The 26,017-nt window shown below is 51.3% G+C and overlaps 2 protein-coding genes across 4 annotated transcripts; one reads left to right on the plus strand and one right to left on the minus strand.

The window, feature by feature from the left end:
• Positions 1–1,147: 1,147 nt before the first annotated feature.
• On the plus strand, positions 1,148–2,002 carry PGBDF (plakoglobin binding and degradation factor). Its single transcript, XM_088801839.1, has 3 exons — positions 1,148–1,298; positions 1,362–1,674; positions 1,768–2,002. Exons 1-3 carry the CDS (start codon positions 1,148–1,150, stop codon positions 2,000–2,002), a joined length of 699 nt encoding a protein of 232 aa, XP_088657965.1.
• Positions 2,003–3,202: 1,200 nt separating this feature from the next.
• MMP28 (matrix metallopeptidase 28) lies at positions 3,203–25,558 on the minus strand. 3 transcript variants are annotated; one of them, XM_019732593.3, is made up of 8 exons: positions 24,973–25,519; positions 15,075–15,154; positions 14,662–14,849; positions 9,298–9,522; positions 7,047–7,292; positions 5,552–5,701; positions 5,069–5,236; positions 3,203–4,213 (listed from the first exon to the last, which is right to left on the minus strand). In XM_019732593.3, exons 1-8 carry the CDS (start codon positions 25,081–25,083, stop codon positions 3,819–3,821), a joined length of 1,563 nt encoding a protein of 520 aa, XP_019588152.3. In that variant the 5' UTR covers positions 25,084–25,519; the 3' UTR covers positions 3,203–3,818. The 3 variants fall into 3 exon arrangements, with proteins under 3 accessions (XP_019588152.3, XP_074175556.2, XP_019588153.3); XM_019732594.3 differs by having other exon boundaries at positions 3,848–4,079; positions 24,973–25,539; XM_074319455.2 differs by lacking the exon at positions 5,552–5,701 and having other exon boundaries at positions 24,973–25,558.
• Positions 25,559–26,017: the final 459 nt, after the last annotated feature.

A 26,017-nucleotide genomic window follows, 5' to 3' on the forward strand; every position in this document is an offset into this window, starting at 1 on the left:
ACACCGGCCAGTCAGGCAGCTTACTTTCCATGTCAGCCCGGGAACTTCCTGCCTGCAGGGGAGACTGCTTGGATTTGTGGTTTGTGCCCCAAACAAAGATCAGCAAGAGGGGGTCAATGGTGGCTGACATCCATTTGGCAATTGGAGTCAAGCCTGGCAGGAGGAAGAGACACCTTTTCCTAACTGGTCTGCCCGTAGAAGACACTTTTTCTGATTGTTCTGCCCATCTGAGGTGCCTTGTTTTAATCACAGGGGGGCGCTGTGTGCCCACCTGCTCACACACTCCGCCACAGGTGATGCTGGCTTCCTTAAGGCAAGGCCCACTTCCAAGAAGGATGTCCCATACAGGAAAACAATATATACATATACTACCACCTATGGGAATTTCAACCAGGGCACTTAATGTTTATTGACAGCCCTACGCAGAGATCAGTACCCATCCTAGAGTCAATTAGAAGGAAGGCGAGGAGCCATAATTTCTTCCAGGTTTGCAATCCTCATTGCTGTCTCCTGTGGATTGCTTCCCACTTGCCCAGCCCTGGGCTGGGCACCTTACACAGACGATCTCATACCTGCCTCACCACCCTTGGGATAGGCACTACTTTTTATCCATTTCACAGATGAGGAGACAGCTTGATGGAGCAGTGTGACTTGCCCAGAGTCCTTAGCTAGAATGTGCAGAAACCTGGGTGTGGGGACAGAGCCAGGAGCGCAGTTTCCAGGCTCTCAGTCTCACATGGAAAGGTGCTGGCTCAGGTAGTAAATGGCCATCAACTGTGATTGGATGGCCATCAGCTGTGGCTAGTTGGCTGTCAACTGTAACCAGTGAGCCATTGGCCACTAATACAACTGCCACGGCTACGCTAGCAAAGTGTGGTGGTGTAGTGGCATGGCGTGGTGGAGTGTGGATTATAGATTGCAGAGAGGCGGATTGCAGCTAGTAAGTGGGTTGGTTGGCAGAGACAAGTGGACGGCAAGTTGCAGATCATGTGGCTCCTGCCTCCTGTGTCTCGCCCGGCCGGCCGCCAGTGAGAATATAGTGGTATGACTCCCCTACCAATGGCTCCGTGGGTGTTCCTTTTTGGCCTCACCACATCCTGCGTTCTTATGTGGGGAGCGGAACTAGAGACCCCAGAAGAGACTCCGCATGACATCCCAGCACGACACTAGGAAATCAGGAGCAGCCAGGCAGGCCCTCCCTCACCCGGGAAATCCTGGGCACTGTAACCCTCTCTTGGAGTCCTACTGGCTCCTACGCACCGTCCTTCAGGTGCCTGACTTTTTTGGGGCTCAAGGTTGTGAGCAACAGGCAGGGTACCCGGGGACAGGGGGCCTGCAGTGACCTTCTCCCCGCCCCGCAGGCGTGAAGACCCCCTTGTGGAAGAAAGAACTGGAGCAGCCCGGGACCAGGGAGGCGGAGGCGGAGTCCGCGGAGGAGGGGTCGGAGGAGGAAGACCAGGAGAGGCCGCTGCAGGAGAGCGAGGCCGAGGGCGAAGCGGAGTGCCAGGACTCCGAGGGCGGCGAGGGCCGCGAGCGGGGCTCGGTGTCCTACTGCCCGCTGCACCAGGAGTCCAGCACCCAGCGGCTGGCGCTGCTGCGGCTCGCGGGCTTCGGCTTCTGGGGTTGGCTCAGCCCCTTCGCTCTGCTTGGCAGCCTGGCGGCTCCGGTCGACAGGTGAGGGCGCGCACCTGGGCTCCCGCAGGACAGCCTGGCGCCGGGCGGAAGGGGACGGCGCGGGGCCCTGAGCGTCCGTGTCCCCGCCCGCAGAAAGCGGAGCCACTCGGAGGAGCGGTGCGTGCTGGAGACGCAGCGACCACCACCCCGCGGCGGGGGCTGTGCGCGCTGCGAGATCCTTTTCTGCAAGAAATGCAGGACTCTGCACAGCCGTCCGGCCTACGTGGCGCACTGTATTCTGGAGCACCCGGATCTGGGTGAGTTGGGGGTCGCCAGGGGACCCGGAGCGCCCCCAGTGTCAAACTCTGTGCTCTCCATGCCCGCCTGATCCCCAATTCCCCGCAACCTCCTCCTGTCCCTTGATGCGGAGCGCTCTCTAGCACATCACAGAACTGTCCCTTCTCAGAGTGGCCCCTCAAGCTAGCAGGCCCACCGTCGATGCACCGCCCCACCTGTCATCTAGCGCCCACCCAATGCAGAGCCCAACGTCACCTGAGCAGAGCTCCATCGCTCCTATAGTGCCTCTGAGCCCCCCTCCCCCGCCAACACACACCCAGTGCCTACTGCCCACCTGACTGGCGTCCCCTGGCACAACCTCACGTTCATCTCTTGGGTATTCCAGGTCCTTCTAGCATGCTGAGCAGAGGCATCGCCTAGAGGAAATCACCTCAAGGTTCTCTTACCCCTCTCCCTCAACTCATTCAATAAAGCCTCTAAGCAAAGTGTCAGTGCCTTTGGGTGGGAGCAAGGTGGCTCCCCTGAGGACGACATTGGTCCTCCTTCCCCTCTGTAGAGGTTAAAGTCAGAGGGGAAAGCGCAGGCCAAGAGCCTCCTCCCTGTGCCTCCCCGGGGTGGAACAAAGCACTTGTATCCCAGGGCTGTCAAAGGCCATTCTCCCCACGTAGCAAAGAAAAAAAAAAATGAAGGCGCAGGACCGGGAATGCCCATAGGGAGCTGAGGGCTGAACCTTGCCAGGCCATTCTCCCCTCTCCCTGGAAGCCCGGTCCCGCTGAGGTCAGTGTGCATGCAAAGGAGGCCCTGGCAGATGTGGAGGGAGGAGAACCAGATGCTGAACCGCTGCGCCGAGCTGAGGCAGAAGACAGGGCGGCTGGGGCGGCTGGTTCCTTCTGCAGGAATCCTAGCTATTCTTGGCCAAGCAGGACGAGCTCCTGGAATGCTGCGTGTGTGGCCCGGAGAATGGGGCCACTGTGAGTGAGCACAAGTCCTGCCCCCAGCCTGCAGAGCCCCCCGCCCCCCGCGTGCAGCAGTGCAGACCTCCAGAGATGCCCCTGCCCACTCCCTGCCACATGTGGTTCTCCATCTGGCCTGGAGGGATGAAGGGGGGCAAGGACATTTTGCTTTTTGAGGGGAGGCCCCTTCTCCCTAATACAACTACACACACACACACACACACACACACACACACACACAGCCTGCTGGTTCTGGCTTGGCCAGTAGAATATGGTCTCATCTTCCACAGCACCCATGCCCGCTTATTCTCACTGGAAACCATTCCAAGGAAGGCTGATTTGTGCCCCCTGGATCACCACTGGAGACAGCTCTTTATTCCAGCCTCCCACAAAAAGCCAGGGCCCAGCAGGCCTGCATCGGTTTCCCTCTTGCTCTGGGTCTCAATCCCCCTCAGGGCCTCTGAGGTTGGAGACCCTCGTACCAGCCTATTCAGGCTTCCTGAGGTGGAGCCTCTGATTAAATATGACACAATTCTCCTCCAAAGACTGAGCCAGGAGGTCCTGAGGGTAAGGCAACGGTCTTGCAAAGTGGTCCCAACCTCTCCATTGAGATTTGCACGGTCCCTGGTTGCCCAGTGCTTCCGCCTTACAGACAAGAACCGCACCTTTAGTGGAAGAAAACATCCCCAAGGCTTGGGGAGGAACAAGTCCTTTGGGAAAAGGTCTGGGACCCTTTCTGGCTTCTCCTTGGATTGATCCCAGCCCCACCTCCATGTCGTGGGGGGGGGGGGGACAGCAGAGACAATGCCATGTTCTCCAGGGAACAAACGCAAACTTCTGTTCTGGGTCTTCAGCAGGGAGGCAGAGAGGCTTCCAAGACAGTTTCTGCCCCTGGGGCAGGCGATACATGTTGACCATGAGGCACCAACAGTTCACTAAGAGGTGGTGGTGCCTTCAGAACAGGGCGCCCCCTGAGTTGGCATGCCAGCAGCCCATCCAGGGCAGCTCTGCCGCCCAGCGGCCCGAGGCAGTCACCTGCAGTTTGGCCTGGTCAAGGCGCCAGTAGCGGTCATCTCTGAAGAAGATGACGGAGCCGTCGGGTCGGGGCAGGGCGCCACTGACCTCTTCAGGGATACCCCCCCAGTCCTGTAGGCCTCGGGGGTAGTAGGGCTCCACCTGCAGTCCCTCTCGGGCCAGCACGTAGTAGCGGGCACCCTTGAAGAGGGCAAGGCGGCTCAGAGGAGGGAAGAAGAGGGCCGCATCAGGGTGGCGGGGCAGCCCCCCTGCCCGGCACAGCTGTGGCGAGCCCCACACTGGCTTGGGGCCCCGAAACCTCCAGCATCGACTCCCTGTGGGGCATTGGAAGAGCCAGGGTGAGCTGGCAGCTCTCGCCCTTTGGTCCTCCACCCCACCTGTCCCCCATATTCCTACTACCCCTTGTGTTGGAGCCCAAGTTGGTTACTATTCGTGATAATCCAAATGGGTCCTCCTAATGCTTCAACAGTACGGGAAGTGTTGTGGCCTAAACTTCCAGCAGGTGTCAGCAGAGGGCAGAGAGCGCGGAAGGAGCTACCCTGGCCTAGGTAGCCGGGTCCCCTCCCTGGTTGAGGATTGGACTCTAGGGAAGGCCAGGGCCTTTCTTCACTATCATTACTACCAATGGTTTTAGGAGGACAGGGAATTTTGCTTTGTTCACAACTGTATCCCAACACTTCCAACCGTGTCTAGTGCATAGAAGGCACTCAATATTTGTTGAATCAATGAATGAATGAACACTCTTTACTGAAATAATATACTGCACACTCCTCAGACATCATGTTCTTTTTACCCAACAAACCTGAGACTGTTTTCCCCATTCAAGAATTTCAAGCTCCAAGAGTTAAGTGACATGCCCAAATCCACACAGCCAGGATTCCAAGGAAGGTACACTTTCTGCTGAATGCAGAGCTCAGAAATTGTCCTCTGCTTCCCTCTAGAGTCTTCTCTGAAACTGCCCCACCCTCTCTGTCTAGCACAATCTTGACACCTCCCCCCTGACCACCACCACCTCCCCAATCCACCACTGACTGAAAGACTCTCCTGGTCGAGTTTCCTGAGCCCACAGGTTTGGATTGGAATTGAGGTGCCTCCTCCTGTTTTGACCTTTGGGCAGGACACCTTCCCTCTCTAGGTCTCAATTTTCTCATCTGCCCCAGGGCTGGTACCTTTGAAGAAATAGAAGTCTCCATCCTCCAATGACACTGCGGCAGCCTCAATGTGGGGGGGCAGCCCTGCCCACCTTTCCTGCACTGGACGGGGATCTGAGACATTGCCATCAGCTGCCACCTCCCAGAAATGGCTCCCTTGGAAAATGTACAGTCGCTGTTGCCCATCTGCCCAGAGAAACAAGAGAGTTGAGCAGTGACCATCAGCTTCCTGCTTTCCTTCCAGAGAAGGTGCGTTCCTTGAACCCAGCTTCCCAAACTGATGAGAGAGGGTGTAGCGTGCACAGTTGGGGCAGAGGGGGAAGTGCACAAGAGGAAGCAGCGTGTTGCTTGGCATGGGCTTGCTACCCAGAATGCTTGCGGCACGGGAATTCTGGATTTTGTAATCCATCCCCCCCCCACCTTGTACTCCAGCTCTGGAGATCCCTGAAGATGTGGGGGAGGAGGGAAGAAGGAAGCGAGGCACGGATAGGATCCTCTTACCTACAGTGATGGCATCGAAGGAAGAGTGGCAATATTTAGGACCTTGGGGTTCGGAGTCCTTCCCCTGAGGTCTGTGGGGGTCCCAGGCCTCAAAGTCAGTGAACAGCTTTCCCGGGAGCTGGATGGCCACAGAACCCCCCTGGGGCTTCCCTTCATGGGGAAGGAGAGGGAGAGAATGCACACGGGTTGGGGGTGTGTGTTGAGGGCTCAAGACCTACCCCTTGGTTCCTTTAATCACTATCTGATATGAGGGGTGTGTGGGGGGGTAAGAACTGTCCTTGGCTATTGGTGTTAACCATAGCACTGAACTCAGACGCCCTCTCTCCTATCAGTCTGGGAAAGAGGAACCTACTGAGATAAAATTGGAGTGGGGGTCCAAACAAGGGTCTGGAACTAAGAAGTGCAGAGATCCTCTTCTCTGAGTCTTGGACAAAGCAGATGGCATGAAGGCAGAGTTCAGGGGCCCAGGCTGTGATAATTACAGTACTTATAATAATTACATTGTTACACTTCACTTATGAGAGTGAGGCAGAGTCCAACAAGCTTAGAATTTGGCACCAGTTCCTGAATCCTGGTCTGTTACTTCCTAGCTGTATAATCTTGGACAAGTTGCCTAACTTCTCTGATCCCCGTTCTCCTCATCTATGGACAAAGATACTTACCTCATGGTTATGTTGCATGTTAATTGCCTGGCCCATGGTAGACACTCATAAGATAGCAGCTGTTATTACATTTGTGTAGATTTCTTAGGCTACAAAGCATGTCATACCCACGAGTACAACAGCCCTGTGAGGTAATCAGGGCCTCAATTATTATCCATTTCCTCAGAAGGAATAACTAACTGAAGGCTCTCAGAAGGGAAATGCTTTGCCCAAGAGCAATTACTAATGAGGAATGGAAAGGAGACTGGAACTCAGAGCTCCTGGCCCTGCCCACCACACCACCCTCTCTGAGGGCGACAGCCCTGCGGTCCAGGCAGGTCCCTGGGTGGCCAAGTCATTCTGGGAGAGAAGACCTTGTCTGAATCCACCACCAGTCAGAGGCCCAGGCTTAGGGGGAAAGTGGGCATCAGTGTCATGGATGGGGGAGGTTGGAGGATAGACCATAGGTGGGAGCAGGAATGAGGAGGGCTCTGGGATCTGGGAAGGGGAAGAGATGGGACTTGGGACTGGGTCTGGGTGATGCGGCAGACCCAGTAAAAGGAACTGCCAAGGCCAGAGGTTGGGCGAGAATCAGGAATTGGAACGCAAGGAGGACTGCGCGGGAATTGGTTGGGATTGATAGACGGCAGGCATGTGGGACAAGAGCCAGAGGTTTTTCAGATTTGAAGGGAGGCTGAGGCTTCAAGATTTGGAAGGACTGGTGACAGGGGGAGGCCAGATTCCTGCGCTTAGGTTGGGGGATCCAATTTGAGGAGTCGGTACCTAAGCACTGCAGGGCAAGGAGGGCCTGGAGGCAAGGGTGGGACCCCTGGTGGGCACAGCCGGAGGCTTACCATACAGGCTCTGCACGGCCAGCACGTCGTCCCAGCTCAGAAGCGCGTCGCGGCCCAGCCTCTTGTAGTAGGGCGCCATGAGAGCGCGCGGCGCGGGCGAATGGGTAAGGCCGAGCGTGTGGCCGATCTCGTGCGCTAGCACCACGAACAGGTTGCGCCCGCGGCGGCGGCTGAGGGACCAGTGCTCATCTCGGTCGAAGTGCGCTTCGCCTCGGCGGGGAAGGAAGGCGTGCGCCAGGGCGCCCCCTGCAGGCGTCGCAGAGGGTCAGCAGGAACTACCGCCCGCCACGCCCCCAAGTTCCCACCGCCCCGGGGAACAATTGCCATTGGGGGGGTGTGTGGCTGTTGTCTGCTGAATAATTTCCCTCCTAATTAAATCCGGCAGAAGCTGAAATCGGGAGCAGTGAACACATTACTAGGCCGTGGGGTATGAACGCTAAGAGGCAGCGTGATGTACATACAGCACGGGGCCAAACTGCCTGGGTTCCAACCCTGTTTTCACCATTTACTAACCATGTGGCCTTGGGCAAGTAGCCTCACCCCTCTGTGTCTTAGCTTCCTGATCTGAAAACGGGGGTGATGATGAGGTTCTTCCTCACAGGGTTGTTCTGAGGATTAAAAAGGGATGTGCGTCTCTGCGTATGTTACATATACTGCGTAGTGCCCAGCACATAATAAATGCTACACAGGACTGCTTTCCAGAAAGATCTAGGTGTCAGTATAATGGTTATTGACTCCCATTCTGGGTTACCCCAGAGTGCGGCATGATGGGACCTTCTGGGCCATTGGTAAAGTTGTTTCTTGATCTGGGTGCTGGTTGTATTTACGTATAGGTATATTTTCTTAAATTAAAAGTATATATATTCTTGTATTCTTGCTTTCCTCTGCCAGGGCCCCTCTGTGGGTCTCTACCTCCCTGCTCGTAATAGGAGCAAACAGAGGGAGTTGGCCTGGATTCTCAAGCTTGTCTCCTGCCCCAGATAGAGCTTATCAGTTATATAGTGCAAGGGCCTCACCTCTCACAATTCACTTTCTGCAGGGGCAGGGGTCAGCAAACTGCACTGTGGTAATGTCAGCCTCAAGGACCCTGTTGAGGGTCCTTCCAGCATTGCCTTCTTGGAGCCCGGGCCAACTGGGACTGACAGAGGTCCTCAGGCTGCCATTAAAGGAGAGCCTCGTGGGCCTGGAGAGTTGGCCAAGTGCAGGCGGAATGCTGGCCTACTAATTTGAATGCGCTTTGAGCAATGTTAACCCTTTCCAGTCAACTCACAATAATCCTGGGAGACAGATGGGCAGGTTTTTGACTAAACTCCAAAAGAAAAAGCACCTGTCCCAAATCAGAGTGCTGACTCCCAGTCCAGCGCTGTCTTATCAACTAGACTCTACCTGGGTATGGACAGAAACATCTCGTGTAGACATCGTGGGTGAAGTGAGTTACATGCAAGCATGTGTGTCCTACATGTGGATTCTTGAAAAGCCTAGGTGTCTTCCAGTCCTACCCTGGTCCCGGTAGCAGGGCCTGGACATGGGCTTTGCTCTGAGCAGGCTTGATGGAAAACAGGAGAGTGCAAGGGAGTGGGGTCCAAGTACCCAAGCCACATAAGGGCTTAAGTCCCACCTGAAGGGGTCTGGTTAGGTTTCTTTCCTCCTCAGTGGAAAGGATTAGGATGCTAGAGAGCCTGCCTGCCTTCAGGGTCTGAAGGCCAGTATTGGGCAGAATGGGAGGAGAGCAATTTAAATGGCAGCCAGAGCCTTCAGTTTGGGGCTAAATAGGAGAACCGTCTGGGCTGTGGGTAGTGAAGCACTTCGGTGGTAGGAGGGATAGAATGCTCTTGCCCTATGGCAGTGACTATGGTAGTGGGTGAGGGGAGGGCAGGAGTAGGGTGGGGGTGGCAGCCTCTGGATGTTTTTAGGGCCTGGGTGTGGAGAACGTCCACTCCTGGAAAGCAAGAGAAGCACAGGCTTATCTAGAGGCAGGAGATGGATGACAGGACCTTAGAAGTTTCTCCCAGAGTTGATAACACTCTTTAGAGTTTGCAAAGCACTTTCCATGCAGAACCTCATCTGACCATCCCGCCAGCCCTGTGGCACATAATAAGGCAGGGTCACTGTTTCTATTCTATAGATGAGGGGACTGAAGCTGCAGCTTGGACGAGGCTCCAGGGAGAGTGAATGCTCCATTGCTCTCCGCAGACTACCTCTCCTAGTTGGGTTCCCCTCCTGCCACAGGGGACAGAGGCTGTGTAAGCACCTGGGCCGTCAAAGGCGTTGCCCAGCCCATCATTGTGGTCCCCTTGGAAGAAGGTGAGGCGGATGTCAGCAGGGCCTGTGGCTGGGGCCTCCCAGAACTCTAGCGCCGAGACGTTGCTCCACAGCTGGAAGGCGGCACGCACAGCTCCCCGAACTGCCGGCTCAGGCAGGTGCTGGGGCCAGTTCACCAGGCGGTAGGAGAGGTGCTGCTTGTACCACTTGGTGCCTGCCACCCAGAGAGGCTGCATTAGTCATACCTGCTGCAGAACCTACAGGGAGTTCCTGGGGGGGCACATATATATGATGGGGGGATAGGCCTTCCCCTAGGGAGCCCCTGATCTGGTGGGGAAGACAGCCCTTGCCTTGGGAAGCCCCTCCATTTGGTTGGGGTGACACTGCTCTTAGACAGAAAGCACTACCCTTGTCCTGGAGAGTCCCCAGTCTAGTGGCTTGGCCTGAGGAAGTCCCAGGATGATGGGGGAGATGTAGCCTTTACCCAGGAAAAGCTCCCAACCTGAAGAACCCTCTGGCCTGGGGTCTTCTTCCCTACAGACTGGGCTGAGCCTGAAAACCACTCCGCACTTCTTGCTGGCAGCAAATCCCGGCCCTTTCCCACAGGGGTCACAGACACGACTGCCCCTCATTCCTTCTTCCTCTGCACCCTTCACACACTCCTGCTGCCTCCCTTTCCAGTGGCTGGGGCCTGCGCTGACAAGCAACCACAAGACCCATTTAGTCCAGGTCCTTCCCTGACCATTTGCCCTCCCCCTCACTTCCTCAGGGACTCTGGAGAGTTCTGAGGTGAAAACAAAATAAGAACAAAGGGTGTGTTTTGTCACTGACTGAGAGAAATTTTTCCATCTCCACTTAGTTAAGTGTTTCTATTCCTTTGTCCAAAACTGCAATTCCTCCCCGAGGCCCGAGAGGCAGGCCTCTTGCTGGAGCCCCAGGACAGCTAGTCTGGGTCCAGGTGCAGCTCACCACACACCCAGGACCAGGGTGTATAGAAGACCCATATTCTGAGTTTTTCACGGGCTAATGCTGAGCTCTGCAAGCTGAGATTGTAACCCCAAGTGGAAGTCTCACAGCTCGATCTCAGTTTCGGATCTCAGCTGCCCAAATGGATCTAATCCCTGGCGCATGGGTGACAAGTAGGCAGGGCAGGCCTGGCTGTGCTAGGAGACCAGGCTAGTGGGCACAGCTCCCTCTCCCCTTGGTGGGGCAGCTGAAGATTCAGGCCTCCTGCCCCTTTGTCCTGGGGAAGTCTTTGCCTGAACCAGGAAGGGGGCGTGAAGTCGTGGAAGTCTCCGTATCCAACCTGGTCTCTACTACCTTGGGGAAATTGAGGCCAGGGGAAGGGACCTCCCCAGGTCACACACTGAGTGAGGAGGAGCACAGGCCCTGACACCTAATTCAGTGCACTTTCCATTATACCACACAGATAAACAGGCACATTTGCTAAGACTCAAGTCTTAAAAATTCACCTAAACATCGCGTCTTTGGGTCAAAGCAGGGGCTCTGCGCGAGCTAAAATTCTCCAGATGGAAGGGAGAGGCTTAGAGAGCAGAGGAGCGGAGTGCCCGTTCCCTCCCCCATCCCCCGTGGAAGTGCCTCTTCCACCCCTGAGCAAAGCTCCATTCAAGGCAATGCTGCCTCCTCAGGCCTGTTTGGCCTGGCAGCCACCCAACCCCTCCCAGTCAGTGACCAACCCTCCGGGAGGGAAGAGGGAAAGATTCTAAGGGAGGGAAGGCCTGGCGTCCAGAGGCGCCGGTAACAATTCTAGTGCATTGTAAGTCTTCACTGGACACTGGGCTGGCCGGTGCTGGGCTCTTCCATACCCCGCTATGGGTAACTGACTCCCAACTCCCAGACACCCCCCACCCCACGCCCCAACCTTCAAGCTTCTAGAAAACTATAAAGCAGGTCCTTCTGCATCTTTGCAGCTAGGGCACCCCTCCCTCCAAGGGCAGGAAACAGGGAGGGTGGGCAATTCTCTCACTCTAGGTAGCCAGTGAAGGTGATACTTCACAGGATAAAAATCTTCTGTGAAACTGTGTGTGTGTGTGTGTGTGTGTGTGTGTGTGTGTGTGTGTGTACACGCTTAGGGAGGATAGAGAAGACAACTAGGAATAGGAATGATGAGAAAATGACTAATTTTCCTTGGAAAGGGAGCAGGGTGGCGGGTCGTCGTTGGTGTGCCTGCCAGACAGGAAGGAAGTGCTGGCAGGCAGCCTGAGCCCTCTCCCCTGTTTTTTTTCCCCCCAAACTTGTGTCCTTGGAGTAGGCTGGCCACTTCAGGCCCCATCCCAAACTCCTGGCCAGGGAGGCCTGGTTTCCACGGTGAGCTCCAGGCCATATTAGCACCTTGTACTGTTCCTTCCCCTCCCACCCACCTCCCTCCCAACACACACACACCCTTGCTCCACAATCCAAAAGGGAAGAGAAAAGAAAAAGGAGATACTGGAAAGAGAGCTAGATTCCTTGCTTGGGGAGGACCCTGGCTGGAGTCCAGACTCCCAATGGGCAAAGGTACTGTGGAAAGAACAAGGGTTCGAATCTCAGTACCTCTACTTACAACCTTACATAACAAATTATGAAATCCTGCCAAGCCTCAGTTTCCTCCTTTGCAAAAAGGGGTTGATAAGACAGCAATGGGAAGCTGCTTGGCTTGTGCTGGGTGCTCTAAGCACCCATACCTTTCTTCCTTTCCACCCCATTTCCAACACCCCCCACACACACACCCCATGTTCCCCATTCCCAGCAGCTCTGTGAAGGAGCAGTGGGGCTTAAACATCAGCCCTGCAGGGACAGAGGGGAGGGCGCTCAGAACAAGGTTGCCAGATTTAACAATTCAGGATACAGAATGCCTAGTTAAATTGGAATCTCAGGTAAACAATAGATAGTGTTTTTAGTATGAGTATGTAAAAACAAAACAATTATTTGTTGTTCATCTGAAATTCAGGTTTAACTGGGAATCCTTTACTTCAGCTGGCAAACCTGCTCTGGAGGCAGCTTCAGCAGCACAGCATTTAACCCACGTAGTGGAAAGTCACTGGCCTAGAAATCCACATCATTTTTTAAGCACCTACCCGTATTCTGGGGGGGTTATCCACATCTGCAATCTCCCTTAATCCTCCCAATGACAAGAAGGCGTGGCTAACACTCAGGCTCTGTGGCCCTGAGAAAGTTGCCTAAGCCCTTTGTCCATCAGTTTGCCCATCTGTAAATGAGGATAAAAATGGTACCTATCTCATAGGGTCGTTACGGGATTAAATGAGTTAACCCATTTGGAAGCATGCTTGGCACATCATAAACGCTCAGCGTGATAGCTGTTATTATTACATTTTCTTTCCTAAGGCATAGGAAATGCCCAGTGCCTGCCAGACTCATAGCTTCTTTCTAGGGAATGTCTTCCCACCCAGGAAGTGAAGGAAGTAAAGCTGCTATGGATCATTTGTGACCAAGAGGGGAATTCTCTGTCTAACCTGGCCACTGCTGTCTGGACCAGGGGTCAGTGTCAGACAGTGAAATGGGGCTAGGTTGGTGGGGTGAGGCCACCTGCCTGGGAGGTACCTCAGCCCAAATCTCTGTCCAAAAGTGATGCTCCAAACTGGGCAGAGACAACCACTCTCTCAGATTCTCCCCTGGGGCATGAGAGGATGAGATGCTGCCAGAAGGAAGCATCCTGAGTGCTCAGGTCAGGGGAGGCATCATCTCAATTCTCTGTGCACATCCTCTAGCCTGGATGTGCCTGCCACTGTTGAGTCTGCGTCTGGGGCTGCACCATTTCCCACTGAATTCCCATAAGCCCCTTCCCCTCGGGAATCAGAGTCCATCTCTCCTTTGCAATCCAAAGGGGCCTGTCTAGGGTGAGGAAACAGAGCAAAGTGACAGCTCAGGTTGCACAGCTGAACCCAGTTCCCTGGTTCCGGGGACACTGCCCTTCCTGCTCTGCCACGGTCTCCTGTGCTCATGCTGCTCTTCTCTTCTACTGTGTTTCCCCGAAAATAAGACAGGGTCTTATATTAATTTTTGCTCCAAAAGACGCATTAAGGCTTATGTTCAGGGGATGTCATCCTGAAAAATCATGCTAGGGATTATTTTCTGGTTAGGTCTTATTTTCAGGGAAATATGGTACCTGCCCTCTCCTCTGCTGCCCGGAAACATAGCATTCAGTATTGGGGACCCAGAGTGGCTGGTCATATAGACACAGCAGAATCGGACTGGCGAACACCTGGAAACAGCCATTCTCCAACGGTGGAGAAGAAATGCCCACAATTTTCCTTGGAATTAGCTAAGAAATGAAAATAAACCATGTGCCTTCTGTCCTGTTCATTATGGTTATCGTTGGTAAACGTAGTTAAAGCAAATTCCAAGAGGCAATAGCCCTTATAGTAAAATTAATTCTAGGTGAAAACCTGATTAAACCAGCCCAGCTTGTCGGAAATCGTGAAAACTTCAAAAATTGATCCCAGAAAATTAGATTTAGTAAAAACAGTCAAGATGTTAAAATCATACGCAGCAAAACTTGTCATTGATGAAGACTTAACAGGAGAACAAAATCTTTATATATCTTAGATCTGTAGTATTTGACCCTGGAAAATTGGATTTGGTCAAAGAAGGAGAAAGAGGAGGAAGCGGAGAAGGGAAGAGAAAAACCAGAACTATAAAAGGAAAATCAGAACAGCAGGATCTGTAGTGTGTAAAATGTGCTATGATGAAATGTTCAGAACAGGCAAATCCGTAGAGACAGAAAGTAGATTAGTGGTTGCCAGAAGCTGGGGGGAAGGGGGTTGGGGAGTGACTGCTAAGGGGCATGGGGTGTCTGTTTCGAAGTGAGGAAAATAATTCTGGAATTGGATTGTGGTGATCATTGCACAATTTTGCGAATAGACCAAAAGCCACTGGATTTACTTTAAATGGGTAAATTGTATGGTATGTGAATTGCGTTTCGATACAGCTGTTAAAAATGTGCTGTGGACAAACTAAAACTAATCGATGAAGCATATCTTTGTTGAATAAGTCTTATGCAAAAGAATCAATTCTAATGAAAATAACTTCAGTAAAATATAAAGGAAAAAATGTTGGCAACAGTTTAACCGCCCTGCATAGCAAATTGATCCAGGAATTAAGCAGGCTTGACGGGGTTTTCTCTGGAAAATACTCGCACAATGAAAATTCATCAGTGTAGGTATAATTCTGATTTAAGTGTCTGTATTTACAACATGGTCCTCAAGTACCAGAGGTCCTATTTGCCCACTGGGCTCCCCTCCTTGCCCTAGTCTGAGGCTGAACTGTTTTTTCTGGCCATGGGGCTTCAGGACGGTGGTGCATCCCAGCCTAGCTAGATTTTCACCGTGCTCACCTTGCTTTGTAAAGCGTCTCTTGCGCCTCATTTTGGCCTGCTGTCCAGCAAACAGGGCACTGACCCTCTCCGTCCAGGCTGCCTGACTATCAGTATCTGCCAGCCCGCAGCGGGGCCGTGTCATCTGACGAAGGGTGGCGGGGTCCAGCATGCCACTGATGGGCAGATGGGACACCCACTGGAACTCCCTGTCAGGAGGAACTGAGATCAAGGACCACGAAGGGAGGGTGGGTGGTGGGGGGAGAGGGCAGGGAGACTTCCTGGAGACAGCGGGAGGCTGGGGCTGGGGAGAGAGGAAGCAATGGAGCGTGGCCTCCTGGACACATGTGGGAGGCCAGCCTTCTAGAAGAAGGGAAGAAGGGACCCAAACGTATATCCCAGAACCCCCAAGTTCTCCATGTCCCTCATCCTACCTGATGGCATTGCTGAATTGTGTGGACGTGGGAGCTTTGGGGACCTGCTCACTGAGATATCCATACTTCTCCAGAAATGCCTGGGGGAGAGAGGAACATCAGCTTTTCCCATTGGGTGGTATCCTTTCGCCTCCCTTGGTCTCTAAGCATCCATGGCACATACATCATGCCTGGTTTCACCCCTTGTCCCAACAGGGTCTGTGAGCTATATAGCAGGAAGAGTCCTGGGATCAAAGTCAGAAGGATGTGGACTCAGTCCCAGGCCACCCATGACTAGCTGGATGGTCTTGGGCGAAGCGCTCAGTATCTCTGAACCTTAGCTTCCTTATTTCTAAACCTGGCCAGGCAGTCCCTACGCGACGTATCTCATGGCATTGCCAGGAAGCTAGAGTTATGTGCTCTGGAGTCAGGCTGGCCTGTGTTTGAAGACCACTTAGCAAGCTACTTCTCTAAACCACCGGTTTCTCATCTGTAACATGGGCTTAGAAATAGTACCTACTTTACAGGTGTGTGTGTGTGTGTGTGAGAATTAATCACAATAGTGAATATAAAGTACTTAGCATAGCGCCTGTCATCTCGTAGGGGCTCCATACAGAGTAACTATTATAATACATATTATGTAAATATGCCTCAACTCTGCGCCCGACACATCTCACCTCTCCAGGAAGTTTCCTAGTGGTGATCTAGAGTTGAGCTGATCACCTACGGCTCTGCCATGCATGGATTGGGAATTACTTATCTAATTCTGGCTTCTTCCTAAACAATTAATTCTCCTCTCCCAAAATACAGATGTATATTTAAGGCTCAAGAACAACAGATGCACTTACTTTCAACCCCAGGGTTTGTATAAAAACTTAACTCTTCACAACAGCACTTTTTGAATTTGAAACCTGCAACTTCCTGCTTTCATCCATTCATTCGTTAATTCAGGTACCTTGCCAGGTGCAATGGTCAACAAGACACCCCTAAAGGAGCCTATTTGGATAGAGACAGACAATAAAAGCACAGATAACAAATAAAGGAGAGAGTCTTGGAGCGATAAAGACAAGAAACCAGGTGATGTGATTAAGAATAATTTAGAGAGAAACTTTACATCAGGAGGTCAGAGAAGGACGCTCTGAAGAGCTGATAATTGATCTGAGTTCTAAACAGTGAGAAGAAACTAGCCAATACAGGGAGGTGGGAAAGGCCGGTCAATGCAGAGGCCGCAGCAAATGCAAAAACCCTGAGCTAGAAATGATGTGTGTGTTTAAGGAGCAGAAGAAGGAAGGCTGGAGCTCAGTGAATGAGAAGCAGCAGGGCATGTGAGGACGTCGGAGAGAGAGAGGAGCCTGGGTGAGACAAGTGACTTTTATTTTCCTCTTTATGATGGATTAATCGTGAGAAATGAAAGGGAGGAATCCAGAATGACTCCTAAACTTTTGCCTTGGAGGGTGATGCCATTTACACTATGAGGAAGCCCGAGGGAGGAACAGACGCGGGTGGTGGGATTAAGATGAACTGAATAATGTTAAGTGACACTGGCTGTAAGCTCCTGGAGCTCAGAGAAGCCAGAATCTTTCAGCACGTAGATGATGTGAAGCTGAGGCTTGGGATGAGATTCCCCGGGGAAATTAGTATAACCTCCCACCGTCCAGACACCTTTGACTTACTTCCTGCCCTCACATATCTGGAAGCTGCTCTCTCAGCAACCAAGTTCTTGGAAGCCAGTGGAGAGAAGCGTGTGACTCATTGTCCACACCAGTCACCGGTCTTACCCTGAAGGGGAAACAATGTACTTGGCTCCGTTTGCCCTTCTCACTGATAAAGCCCCATAAACGGATTCTTTAGAATGTTACCTCAGCTGCTTAATTCTCATACAGACACACACTGTCTCTTAATTTTGACCCTTCCTTGTTGTGTTTCCTATGCAGAAATAATTTCTGTCTTCCTTGTTCTCTTACTCACTTTTCTTTGCTGTATGTCTTAAATCAACTCCAATCATAGCTTCTGCCTTGAGGAAAAGGCACAAAATGGGAATGAAACTAGACACGGAGCCAGGATGGGCAAGCCCCTAAGCCTTTGCAAGTATCCAGCTTCCTCTTTGGGCATTTCACTGTATCCATCTTTTGTGACCTCCACGTCCTCTTCTCAATAAAGCCACTTTCCTTAAGGAACCTTTATTTTAGACAACAGAACTTTCCACCTCCATTTTATTGTTTTCCTGCACTAATTTATTAGGATTTCAGCACTACTGTTTTCTTTTTTCTCTGCATATGTACACTATTTGGGGAGACATAATGGAGTTCCAGTGGCTTAATCTGGAAGACAGTTTACTGTTCAATATAGTGTGACGTCATGGAATAGCCACCAGGCTTGGAATCCAGAATCTATTCCCGACCTTGATTCTGCTGAGTAGCGGAGGACAAATACTTAACTTCTCTGAGCCTCCATTTCCTTGCCCACAATGTGAGAACAAGAGTAACTCCACAGGATTCTCAGAAGGATTAAATGAAGCAATGCACATTTAGCGTAGTTTTTGGTACGTAATAAATGCTCAATAAACAGTGATCTAGTTGATTTACCTTAGAGGGAAAATTGACAACAGACTTTTGGAATTCAACCCACTTGTAAGATGGGAACTGCTTTCAATAGGCAGTTAACACCTCTGTTCTCAATTCAGGTGCTCTGTCCCAGAATTGCCTCACCCCAACCAGGTACCTGGCTCTTTTCTTTGCCTCTTCCCTTTCCCCTGGTGAGGATACAGATATTGGCTTTTCACGGGAAGCCAGAGAATTAATGTCTCCTTACAAGCAGTTTTGCTGAGTAACTTGGGAGAGACTGGGTCACAGGCCAACAGGCTGGCACTCCCTGTGCTCCGCCCCCCAAACCCACCCAGAACTTATCAGGTTGTTGGCTCCAGTTCTGGAACTATGAAGCCAAAATGGGAGGGAGGGGAAATCAACTAGCAGCGGCGTCTCCTGTTTCCTGGCTGGGCCTGTGCCTGGTGCTTTGGAAAAGAAAAGGTGGGGTGGAGGGCAGGATGGGGGTGGAGGTCTTTTCCATGCGTCCATCAGAGGGAAATCTTGGGCCTTTCTCCTGACTTGTCTCTGGGACGCTGTGGGTTGCCTAGCTGAACTCCTGGGGGGCAGTGAGCATGTGTTCAGGGCACCAGCCAAGATACACCAAAAGAATGAAAAAAAGAAATTTTAAGAATTTGACAGTTTATATTTCCAGAAAAGCCCTGAAGTGTTATCCTGGAGATTAGCAGGACTTAAGAACTCCCTTATACTTATTTTATGATTAACATACCTATATTTAAAAAAAATTTAATTACAAGGAAGAGTCCCCTTGATATCGTCAGTGCTGAGGGCTCTAAAGTCCTGTTGAGGGGGGCAGACCCACGTCCCTGGTGAGGAGGAGGCAGGGTTGAGACACCCTTTGGTCTTGGAGCTGTCCCTAAGCCTCTTCTGTGAGTCCATTTGCTGTGCCTCAGTTTCCCCCTGCAAAGTGAAATACTCGTGTCTGCATCGGAGCAGGGGTGTGGCAGGGGACAGCGTGACAAAGGGATCCCAGGAAAAGACACAGGAGTGGGAGGTGGAGCTCTCGTTCTCATCCCAGCTCGACACTAATCACCTTGGAGGAGTCATTTCCCTTTCCGGCTGCAGTTTTCCTGGGGGCTTATGTCCTCTCAGGGATTCTCTGAGTTCCAACGTGGTCACCTCGTCCTCCTTCATGGAGATAGCACCAGACTGCTCCTCTCTGCCTTGCAAGTCAAGCACCAGGTTTTCTCTGTTCGCTGTTCTCCACCCATCCTCTCTCTTGGAGAGCCCAAGGCTTGCACTGAGTGCAGAGGAAGCTGGAGGGCTGTGCCCCTTTGGTGATTCACCCTGCTCGGGCCTAAACCTGGTGCCAACTTGTCTCACCCACTTGGTCAGGGCTGGGGCTGCTTTCCTGGGAAGTCGCCTCTGAAAAGCCCTGGGAGTGGCTGTGGTGTTTGGGTAACATGAAAACAATTCTCCCTGGGACATAGGAAGCTGAGTTGAAGCAGAACTCTGGGGGTTCTAGTCCTGTACCAGTCCTAACTTGTCGTCGGTGGGTGTGTAGGGCCCAGCCCACGTAATGTCTAAGGGAAAGAAAAATTCTGGCCATTTCTGAGTAGGGCAAGACTATAATAAGGTGTAGCAAAATGAATCCAGGTCTGAGTCAGGAACTCTGAGTCACTGGCCTGACAGGGCAAGAGCACTGGATTGAGTGTCTTGAGTTTTATCCCTCGTGCTGCTGCTAGCTGTGTGCCCTTAGGCAATTCCTGTGCCTCTCTGGGCCTCAGTTTCCTCTTCTGTGAAATGAGGGGGTTGGATTAGAGCTAAGCTCTACTCCAGGTCTGTCTGTTATTGTAGCCTTTCTTCTACAACTGATTACCTGTATGAACTATGACAAAGTTACTTAACTTCTCTGTGCCCCAAAGCATACTGCTTATGTTTCTTACAGGAGCACTGTAAAAATCCAGTAAGAGATGCTTTGGGAAAGCTTTATGATAATTTTCCCATTAAAAACACTATTTTTCCCTCTATGGTTACAAAGCTTTCTTGCTGGAAGTCTAGGAGGGGCAGTTCCCAGTCTCATATGCACAGACTGGCTGTGACACCCTCCATATCAAAGAACTGCAGCAGCAAAAGTGGAACCAGAAATTAAAAAATTGCAAAATGGTAAGCTGACGCAGAAACCATGATGCTTTCCCTATGATTTAGTCCATCTCATATTGTGTTTCATTATAATTTCGTCTTCGCATAGTCACTACGTGACCAGTCTACCATCCAATACATCTTTTGCCTTAGTAGCCAAGTCAAGATGCAAGGGATGATAGCTGGAGTTCTGCCTTGTATATCCTATAAATAAAAATGCTTTCTGGTAATCAGGAGCAGTGAGTCCTTGACTATTGTAGAACTTTTAAGGGGATTAGATTTTTGAGCTTCACAATCACGTAGCAAAAACATAGGCAGGACAGGTGTTGTTATTCCCATTTTAAAGATGAGGAAAGTAAGTCTCAGGGGAGTGCACTATCCTTGTAAAGGGTCTTCGTGAGTGACAAAACCAATACTGGAATCCAAATCCTCTGACATCTATCCAGGATGTTTTATATCACATTTAAACAAGTGACTCAGAGGCTTTAAAATGGAAGGAGCAGGGGCCAAGCTGCTCTGTCCCCTGGGAGATGGCCCTCCAATAAGAAAGGCAAAACAGGGGGTCTTTGTAGCTGATTCCTCCTGTCTCCTCTGCAAGTCGGTGCAGGGGCAGGACAGAAGGAAGAAGCTACTTAACTGGTGGGCTCAGTTTGCAATGGAGGCTGGGATCACACCTCCCATCACACCCCAAATCAGACTTCTGACAAGCCGCAGGTATTCAACAGGACTGAAGCATGTTCTTTCACAAAGACAAACATCTGCTGCCAGGAATCTTTGCTTTTGCTCTCTGGCCCCTGGGGTCCATCGCAGGCCTCGGGGCAGCGGGACCAGCTTGGCCCCTTTCCATTTGCCCTTCCCTCTGTCTGACTTCCTCTCTCTACTGCTCCTTTCCCTGTCCCCAGTCTCATATTCACAAAGTTCTGTCTGGGTGTAACCTAAATACCTCTTACTGTAATCCCTGCTCCTTTTTTCATTTTCCATCCTCAAGGAAGTCGGAAAACATTAGCTGGCCCGTCTCCATCCAGACCCTCTTGTACTTTTCCTAATGTCATAACCATGCTGTAGGAATCCATGGTCTTCGCTCGGCTTGTAGGGCTAAGTTTAAGGCATAAAATAATGCCCTAACCCAGGCTGGGAGAATTTCTTTTCTTTGTTCCTGCTTCCACCACCCAGCTTTTACTAGATTTCTTGGTTTTCACGCTGGCTTGACAACTCTTTTCCACCAACCCATGGTCCTTTGGGACCTTTCAGAGCCTCTTCTGCACTTCTATGCACTGAGTCACCGAGCTGAGCTCTTGGGAACGGCGTCTATACCCAGGCTTCTGAGTTTCTGACTCACAGAAAGTTAAATGAGTGGCTCTGGGGTATGAGAAACAGACACTGCATCTAGGGGTGGATACTCCACAGAACTTCCAGGGTCTCCCTAGAGAAACAAACTCCCCAGCTGCTGGTTGGACAGCACCCCAGGAGTAGCTGTGCAGATATGTGTAGCCCACTGAGTGGAATGGAAGTCCTGGACAGACTGCCTGGTGATTCTGAAGAAGGTCTGAGCAAAGCATGGTAGCTAGATCCCTTGGGATAGTCTGTGTTGCCTGAGGACAGGGTAGGGCCTGTCTGGGAATAGGAGGGGGGCCAGGATGGTGATGTCATTCATTAACTCTCAATTTTGCAACTCAGCAGTAGAGGCCCTTCCTACTCACTAGTGTGAGCAGCCCTGGTTTTCCCAAGGCCAACAATGGACTTGTTCATAATGCAGCTTTGTAAGCCATCAGTCTCCTCCCAGGCAAAGCCCACTCCGGAAAGCCTTCAACTTTATTACTTTGTGTGCACACAGGGGACACATACAGCCATGCACACAGGGCACAGGGATACACACAGAGACATGGGAGCACAGACACATCCAGACAGACAGACTCGGACACACAGGCAGAGGAAATATACACACACATAGTCACATGCATGCAAACACATCAAAGCCAACAGAATCTTAGTGCTGGAGAGAAGCTTAAAAGTCACTTAAGAGATTTAACTCCCTTATTTTACAGAGGAAACTGCAGCCTGAAGTGAGGGGACTAGCTTAAGATCACACAGCTTGTTTTTATGATTTCTTTTCTTCTATGTCCTGAACTCTGACCTTTGCCCATGAGCTCAGCAGGACTGCTGTGCTTTGCTGGGGTCTAGCTCTCTGCACAGCAGTCAGGGAATTATCTGCACCCGAGCAAAGAGCGGGGGTAATCGTGGGTCTCATTTTGTGTGGTTCCCTTCTGTGGATGGTTGTATTTCCCTAAATGACCACACATCTATTCCCAGATTTTTCTTACCATGTGACTTCAACATTCCTCCAGCCATTCGTGGGGTCCCCTTGATCTGAGGCTTGTGACTGCTCCAGCCAATGGAGTATAGCAGAAGTGATGCTATGCCACTTCCTAGTCTACCCTGTTTCCCCGAAAATAAGACCGAACTGGAAAATAAGCCCTAGCATGATTTTTCAGGATGACATCCACTGAACATAAGCCCTAATGCGTCTTTTGGAGCAAAAATTAATATAAGACCCAGTCTTATTTTCGGGGAAACATGGTAGGTCATAAAGAGAACACAACTCTCTCTCTGTCTCTCTCTGTCTCTCTCTCTGTCTCTCTGTCTCTCTCTCTCTGTCTCTCTCTCTCTCCATTCACCCTGGAGAACCAGCCACCATGTTTTGAGGCAGCCCAAACTAGCCCGCGTGAAGAGACCATGTGGATAAGCCCACATGGATAACTGAGGCCCCCAGCTGACAGCCAACATCAACTACCAGCTAGGTGAGTAAACAGCCTGCAGATGATTCCATATCCAGACGTTGTAGAGAAGAGACAAGCTGCCCTGATGTGCTCTGTTTGAAATTCTGATCCACAGTATCTATGTACATAGTAAATGGTTGTTTTACTTCACTAAGTTTCAGGGTAATTTGTAATATAGCCGTAGTAACTGCAATACCATCTCAGGAATTATAGCCCTGTACTGTCTCTTGTCCAATGCTGAAAATAGTTGCCTTAGTTATTTTGTCCTGTGTTGTTGGTTTGGGAGAGCTAGTCACCAAGCCAGGACTTTAATCTGAAGCTCTGTTCTCTGAGATAATGATGAAGATTCTAACAACACTAAGAGCAACTTTCTTTTATAGACTGCTTTTTCTGTACTAGGCACTGTGCCGAGCTTAATGAAACCACACAATAATCTTGTGAAATAGGCATTACTGACCCTCATTGTACAGAGAAGAAAACTCTGAGGTCTGTAGAGGTGAAACCCAAGATTTGTACACAGGTCTGTCGGATGCTAAAGCCCATGCAATTGACCTTCTACAGAAACACATCTAGACACACACACACACACACACACACACACACACACACACTTTGCATATACAGAGGGAGCCAAAATGATACATATTTTAAAAAAGGAAAACTGTATTAAAATTGTAATACTCAATATATACCGATAACAAAAGATGAATACAAGTCACGTTTGACTTCTGCAATTACAAGAGGTGCTCAAAGTGGTTACCATCAGCGTCCAGACACTGCTGATGACGGCGAACTACTGCTTGAGCAACGCTGACCAAAGTGTCCAGTTGTATACAATTTTTTGGCACCCCGGTTCATGCTTACATATTTACATGCAAAGGCATATAGAGGCACATACACACCCATTACACATTTCCAGAGTTTTTGTATGCTTTTAAAATATTTATAGTTGTCAGAGTTAAAAACTCCTTCCCCCAACTATGTTAAATAGACTGAAAGAGCCTCAATTGGCTAAATATTTTATGTTTTCCAAGCACACCCCAAGATGAAATTCTCTCCATCTGGGGCCACCACAGGCATGGGCGCAGAGATATTATCTCTGTTCTCCTGCCAGGAATTGCCTGGGACCTGGACTCGGGAGGAGGTGTGGTGGGACCCTTAACAAAACGTGGCTTTGTAGACAGAAACTTTCTCCTGGGATCACGAGGACTTGCATTTGTTGTAATATTCTAAATTCAGAGAAACAAAGTGATTCTCGAATGTGCAAAAGCAGAGAGCATTGAACAAGAGACCAGTGCTTAGAAGGGGAGGGGGTGAGAAGAGAGGACCTCCTTGTTGAAGCAGGGTCATTCTCAGATATTCCAGAACAGGGATAGGAGCTGGTTGATTGATGGAAGGAAGAACGATTCAGAGAGGGCTCTCCTCGTTCTGTAGGTTTCCCAAATTCAGCCTCTTCTAGGAAAGGGAATTGGGAGGATGCTGAGAAGTTTTAGAACAGGAATGATGCTCTGAGGGGAATAAGAGTCTCAGGGTAGACAGATGGGCTCAGTAATTGAGAATTAATTTGCAGCTCTTCTCTTTAGAACAGGGGAGACTCCAGTCCTATTCCTGAGAAGAGCTAAGAACACAGAGATGCTTCTTTGGGGAAGAAAGAAATGATACTCATGTAAAGTCACCTAAATCTAGAAAATAGATGCCCGAGTCCACCCCCACTCCTACCTCACAAGAAATTCCCCCTTGTGCAACATACAGCAAGCGGTTGAGTCTGAAGGAGGAAAATGAAATGGGAAATCTTTAAGGTTCATCTCCACTTCCCTGTCCCCTCCTCTCAGGGTCACTCCAGAGCACTGTTTAGAGCTCCTTAGAAGCAAGTCTTGTTGTTGTTTTTTTTTTTAGAAACAACTCTTGAGACTATGTATGTATATTACTCTCACCCATTTTATAGTTGAAGAAACTTGTTCTGAGCTTGGGACTGACTTGCCCCAGCTGGTTACCGGTGTCCCAGCCCAGTCTGTGGTGCCCTCTCCACCACGCCAATCTGGGAGCTCCACAGTGTCTGACACCCGGGGAGGGCTCGGGGCATCTGATGAATGAACTGCCAAGTCTCCCCAGCATAGGCGGTGAGGGGCACTGGCTCCGAGACAAACTGGGGTACAGGGACTCTCTCAACTCTTGCCTATCTGTCCCATCTCGTCGCTCCCTCCTTCCCCTGGCCGGGAAAATGAATGCAGATCCGCGTGACTGTGTGGTCCCAGCCCTGACTGGGGTGGGGTAGGGGAGGGGGTGGGGTAGAGAATGCTGCCCCAGGCTCTTTGTGTGCAAGTGTGAAGGGTGCAGAGCGCAGGGGGAGGGTAACGCAGATTGTCAGCTCAGATGGGACCAGCTGAGTGCCCTGACGGTAAAATTCTGGCCGGTGTTGAGCACGCGGACCTCCTCCTCCCCGCACACACCCCTTACCTCTGCCTCCCTGCGCAGCTCCTGGCCTACGCGCTCCGCGAGCTGGGCGTCTAGGCCGCCCCACAGCAGCAGCTGCAGGGCGCGCAGCAGGAGGCCGACACGCGCGGCCATCTCACCGCGGTCTCTGCGGCGAGCGCGGGGCAGTGGGGAGCTTCGGCGAACCGGTAAGCCGGCCCGCAGTCAGCAGTGCCCGGGTCTCCGCGGATGCTCCAGCCCTGTGCGTTCGGCGCCGAGAGGGAAGGTCCCAGGGGTTGGCCAGTGCCCCGGCTCCGCACGCTGGGCCGCTCCTCTGCAGCGTTTCGCTGGAAACCGGTCCAAGGTTTCCAGCTCGCACAGTGCCTGCACAGTGGGTCCCCGGCCCCCGGACTTACAAGGCAGCGGAGGAAGGGAGGGAGGAGCGGGCGGGAGCCCAGCACTCCGGCCCCACCCACCCCGCTCCGCTGCCGGCCGCCGCCCTGCGGACCTGTACTCTGTTCTCTCGCCCGCCACCTCCAGTAGATCGTTTCTCTCCGGGGAGAGCGGGGGAGGTAGCGTCTTCTGGTGGTTGTAGCCACCTAAGACTTCTATAAGAGGGGTCCTGGCCTACCTGAGGGTCATTGATTGTTTCAACCCGGATAGCAGGGAGCGAGAACCTGGGCTATGAGACGAGCCCTGGGCTGGGATCAGAAGTGTTTGAGTTTGAGTTCCAGATCTGCTTCTTTGCTAGCCGTGTGAATCTTGCCTCAACTACCTGCTGGCTGAGTGGTCTAGGGCAAGTCACTCACTTTCTCTGAACCTATTTTTCTCATCAGTAACCGGGGATAATAAGAATACCAGTATCATGTCATGGAAGGGAGCATTTAGTGAGAGATTAATGCCTGTAAGTAACTCAGCACCGTGCCTGGCATCGTGAAGCACGCATTTAATAAATGCTAGCTGCAAACTTGGTGACTTTTGGCAAAGGATTTAACTACTTTGAGCGTCAGTTTCCTCAGCAATAAAATGAGAGCAAATGATATTTAGCTCCCAGCGTTGCGTGAAGATTAAAAGAGAAAATGATTGTAAA

This window comes from Rhinolophus sinicus, chromosome 12 (genome assembly GCF_057876585.1).
Source record: "Rhinolophus sinicus isolate RSI-liver-muscle chromosome 12, RSI-T2T, whole genome shotgun sequence".
Classification (NCBI taxonomy): Eukaryota; Metazoa; Chordata; class Mammalia; order Chiroptera; family Rhinolophidae; genus Rhinolophus; species Rhinolophus sinicus.

What these genes read in the sequence shown, in the direction of transcription:
- PGBDF (XM_088801839.1), top strand. Translation starts at nt 1,148, where the DNA reads ATGACATCCCAGCACGACACTAGGAAATCAGGAGCAGCCAGGCAGGCC. An exon ending in CTTTTTTGGGGCTCAAGGTT is followed by an intron (nt 1,299 to 1,361) that starts GTGAGCAACAGG and finishes CCCGCCCCGCAG; the next exon opens with GCGTGAAGACCCCCTTGTGG. An exon ending in CTGGCGGCTCCGGTCGACAG is followed by an intron (nt 1,675 to 1,767) that starts GTGAGGGCGCGC and finishes CCCCGCCCGCAG; the next exon opens with AAAGCGGAGCCACTCGGAGG.
- MMP28 (XM_019732593.3), bottom strand. Translation starts at nt 25,083, where the DNA reads ATGGCCGCGCGTGTCGGCCTCCTGCTGCGCGCCCTGCAGCTGCTGCTG. An exon ending in AGCTGCGCAGGGAGGCAGAG is followed by an intron (nt 15,155 to 24,972) that starts GTAAGGGGTGTG and finishes TCTCTCCCCCAG; the next exon opens with GCATTTCTGGAGAAGTATGG. An exon ending in AGACTTCTATTTCTTCAAAG is followed by an intron (nt 4,214 to 5,068) that starts GTACCAGCCCTG and finishes AATGCCCCACAG; the next exon opens with GGAGTCGATGCTGGAGGTTT.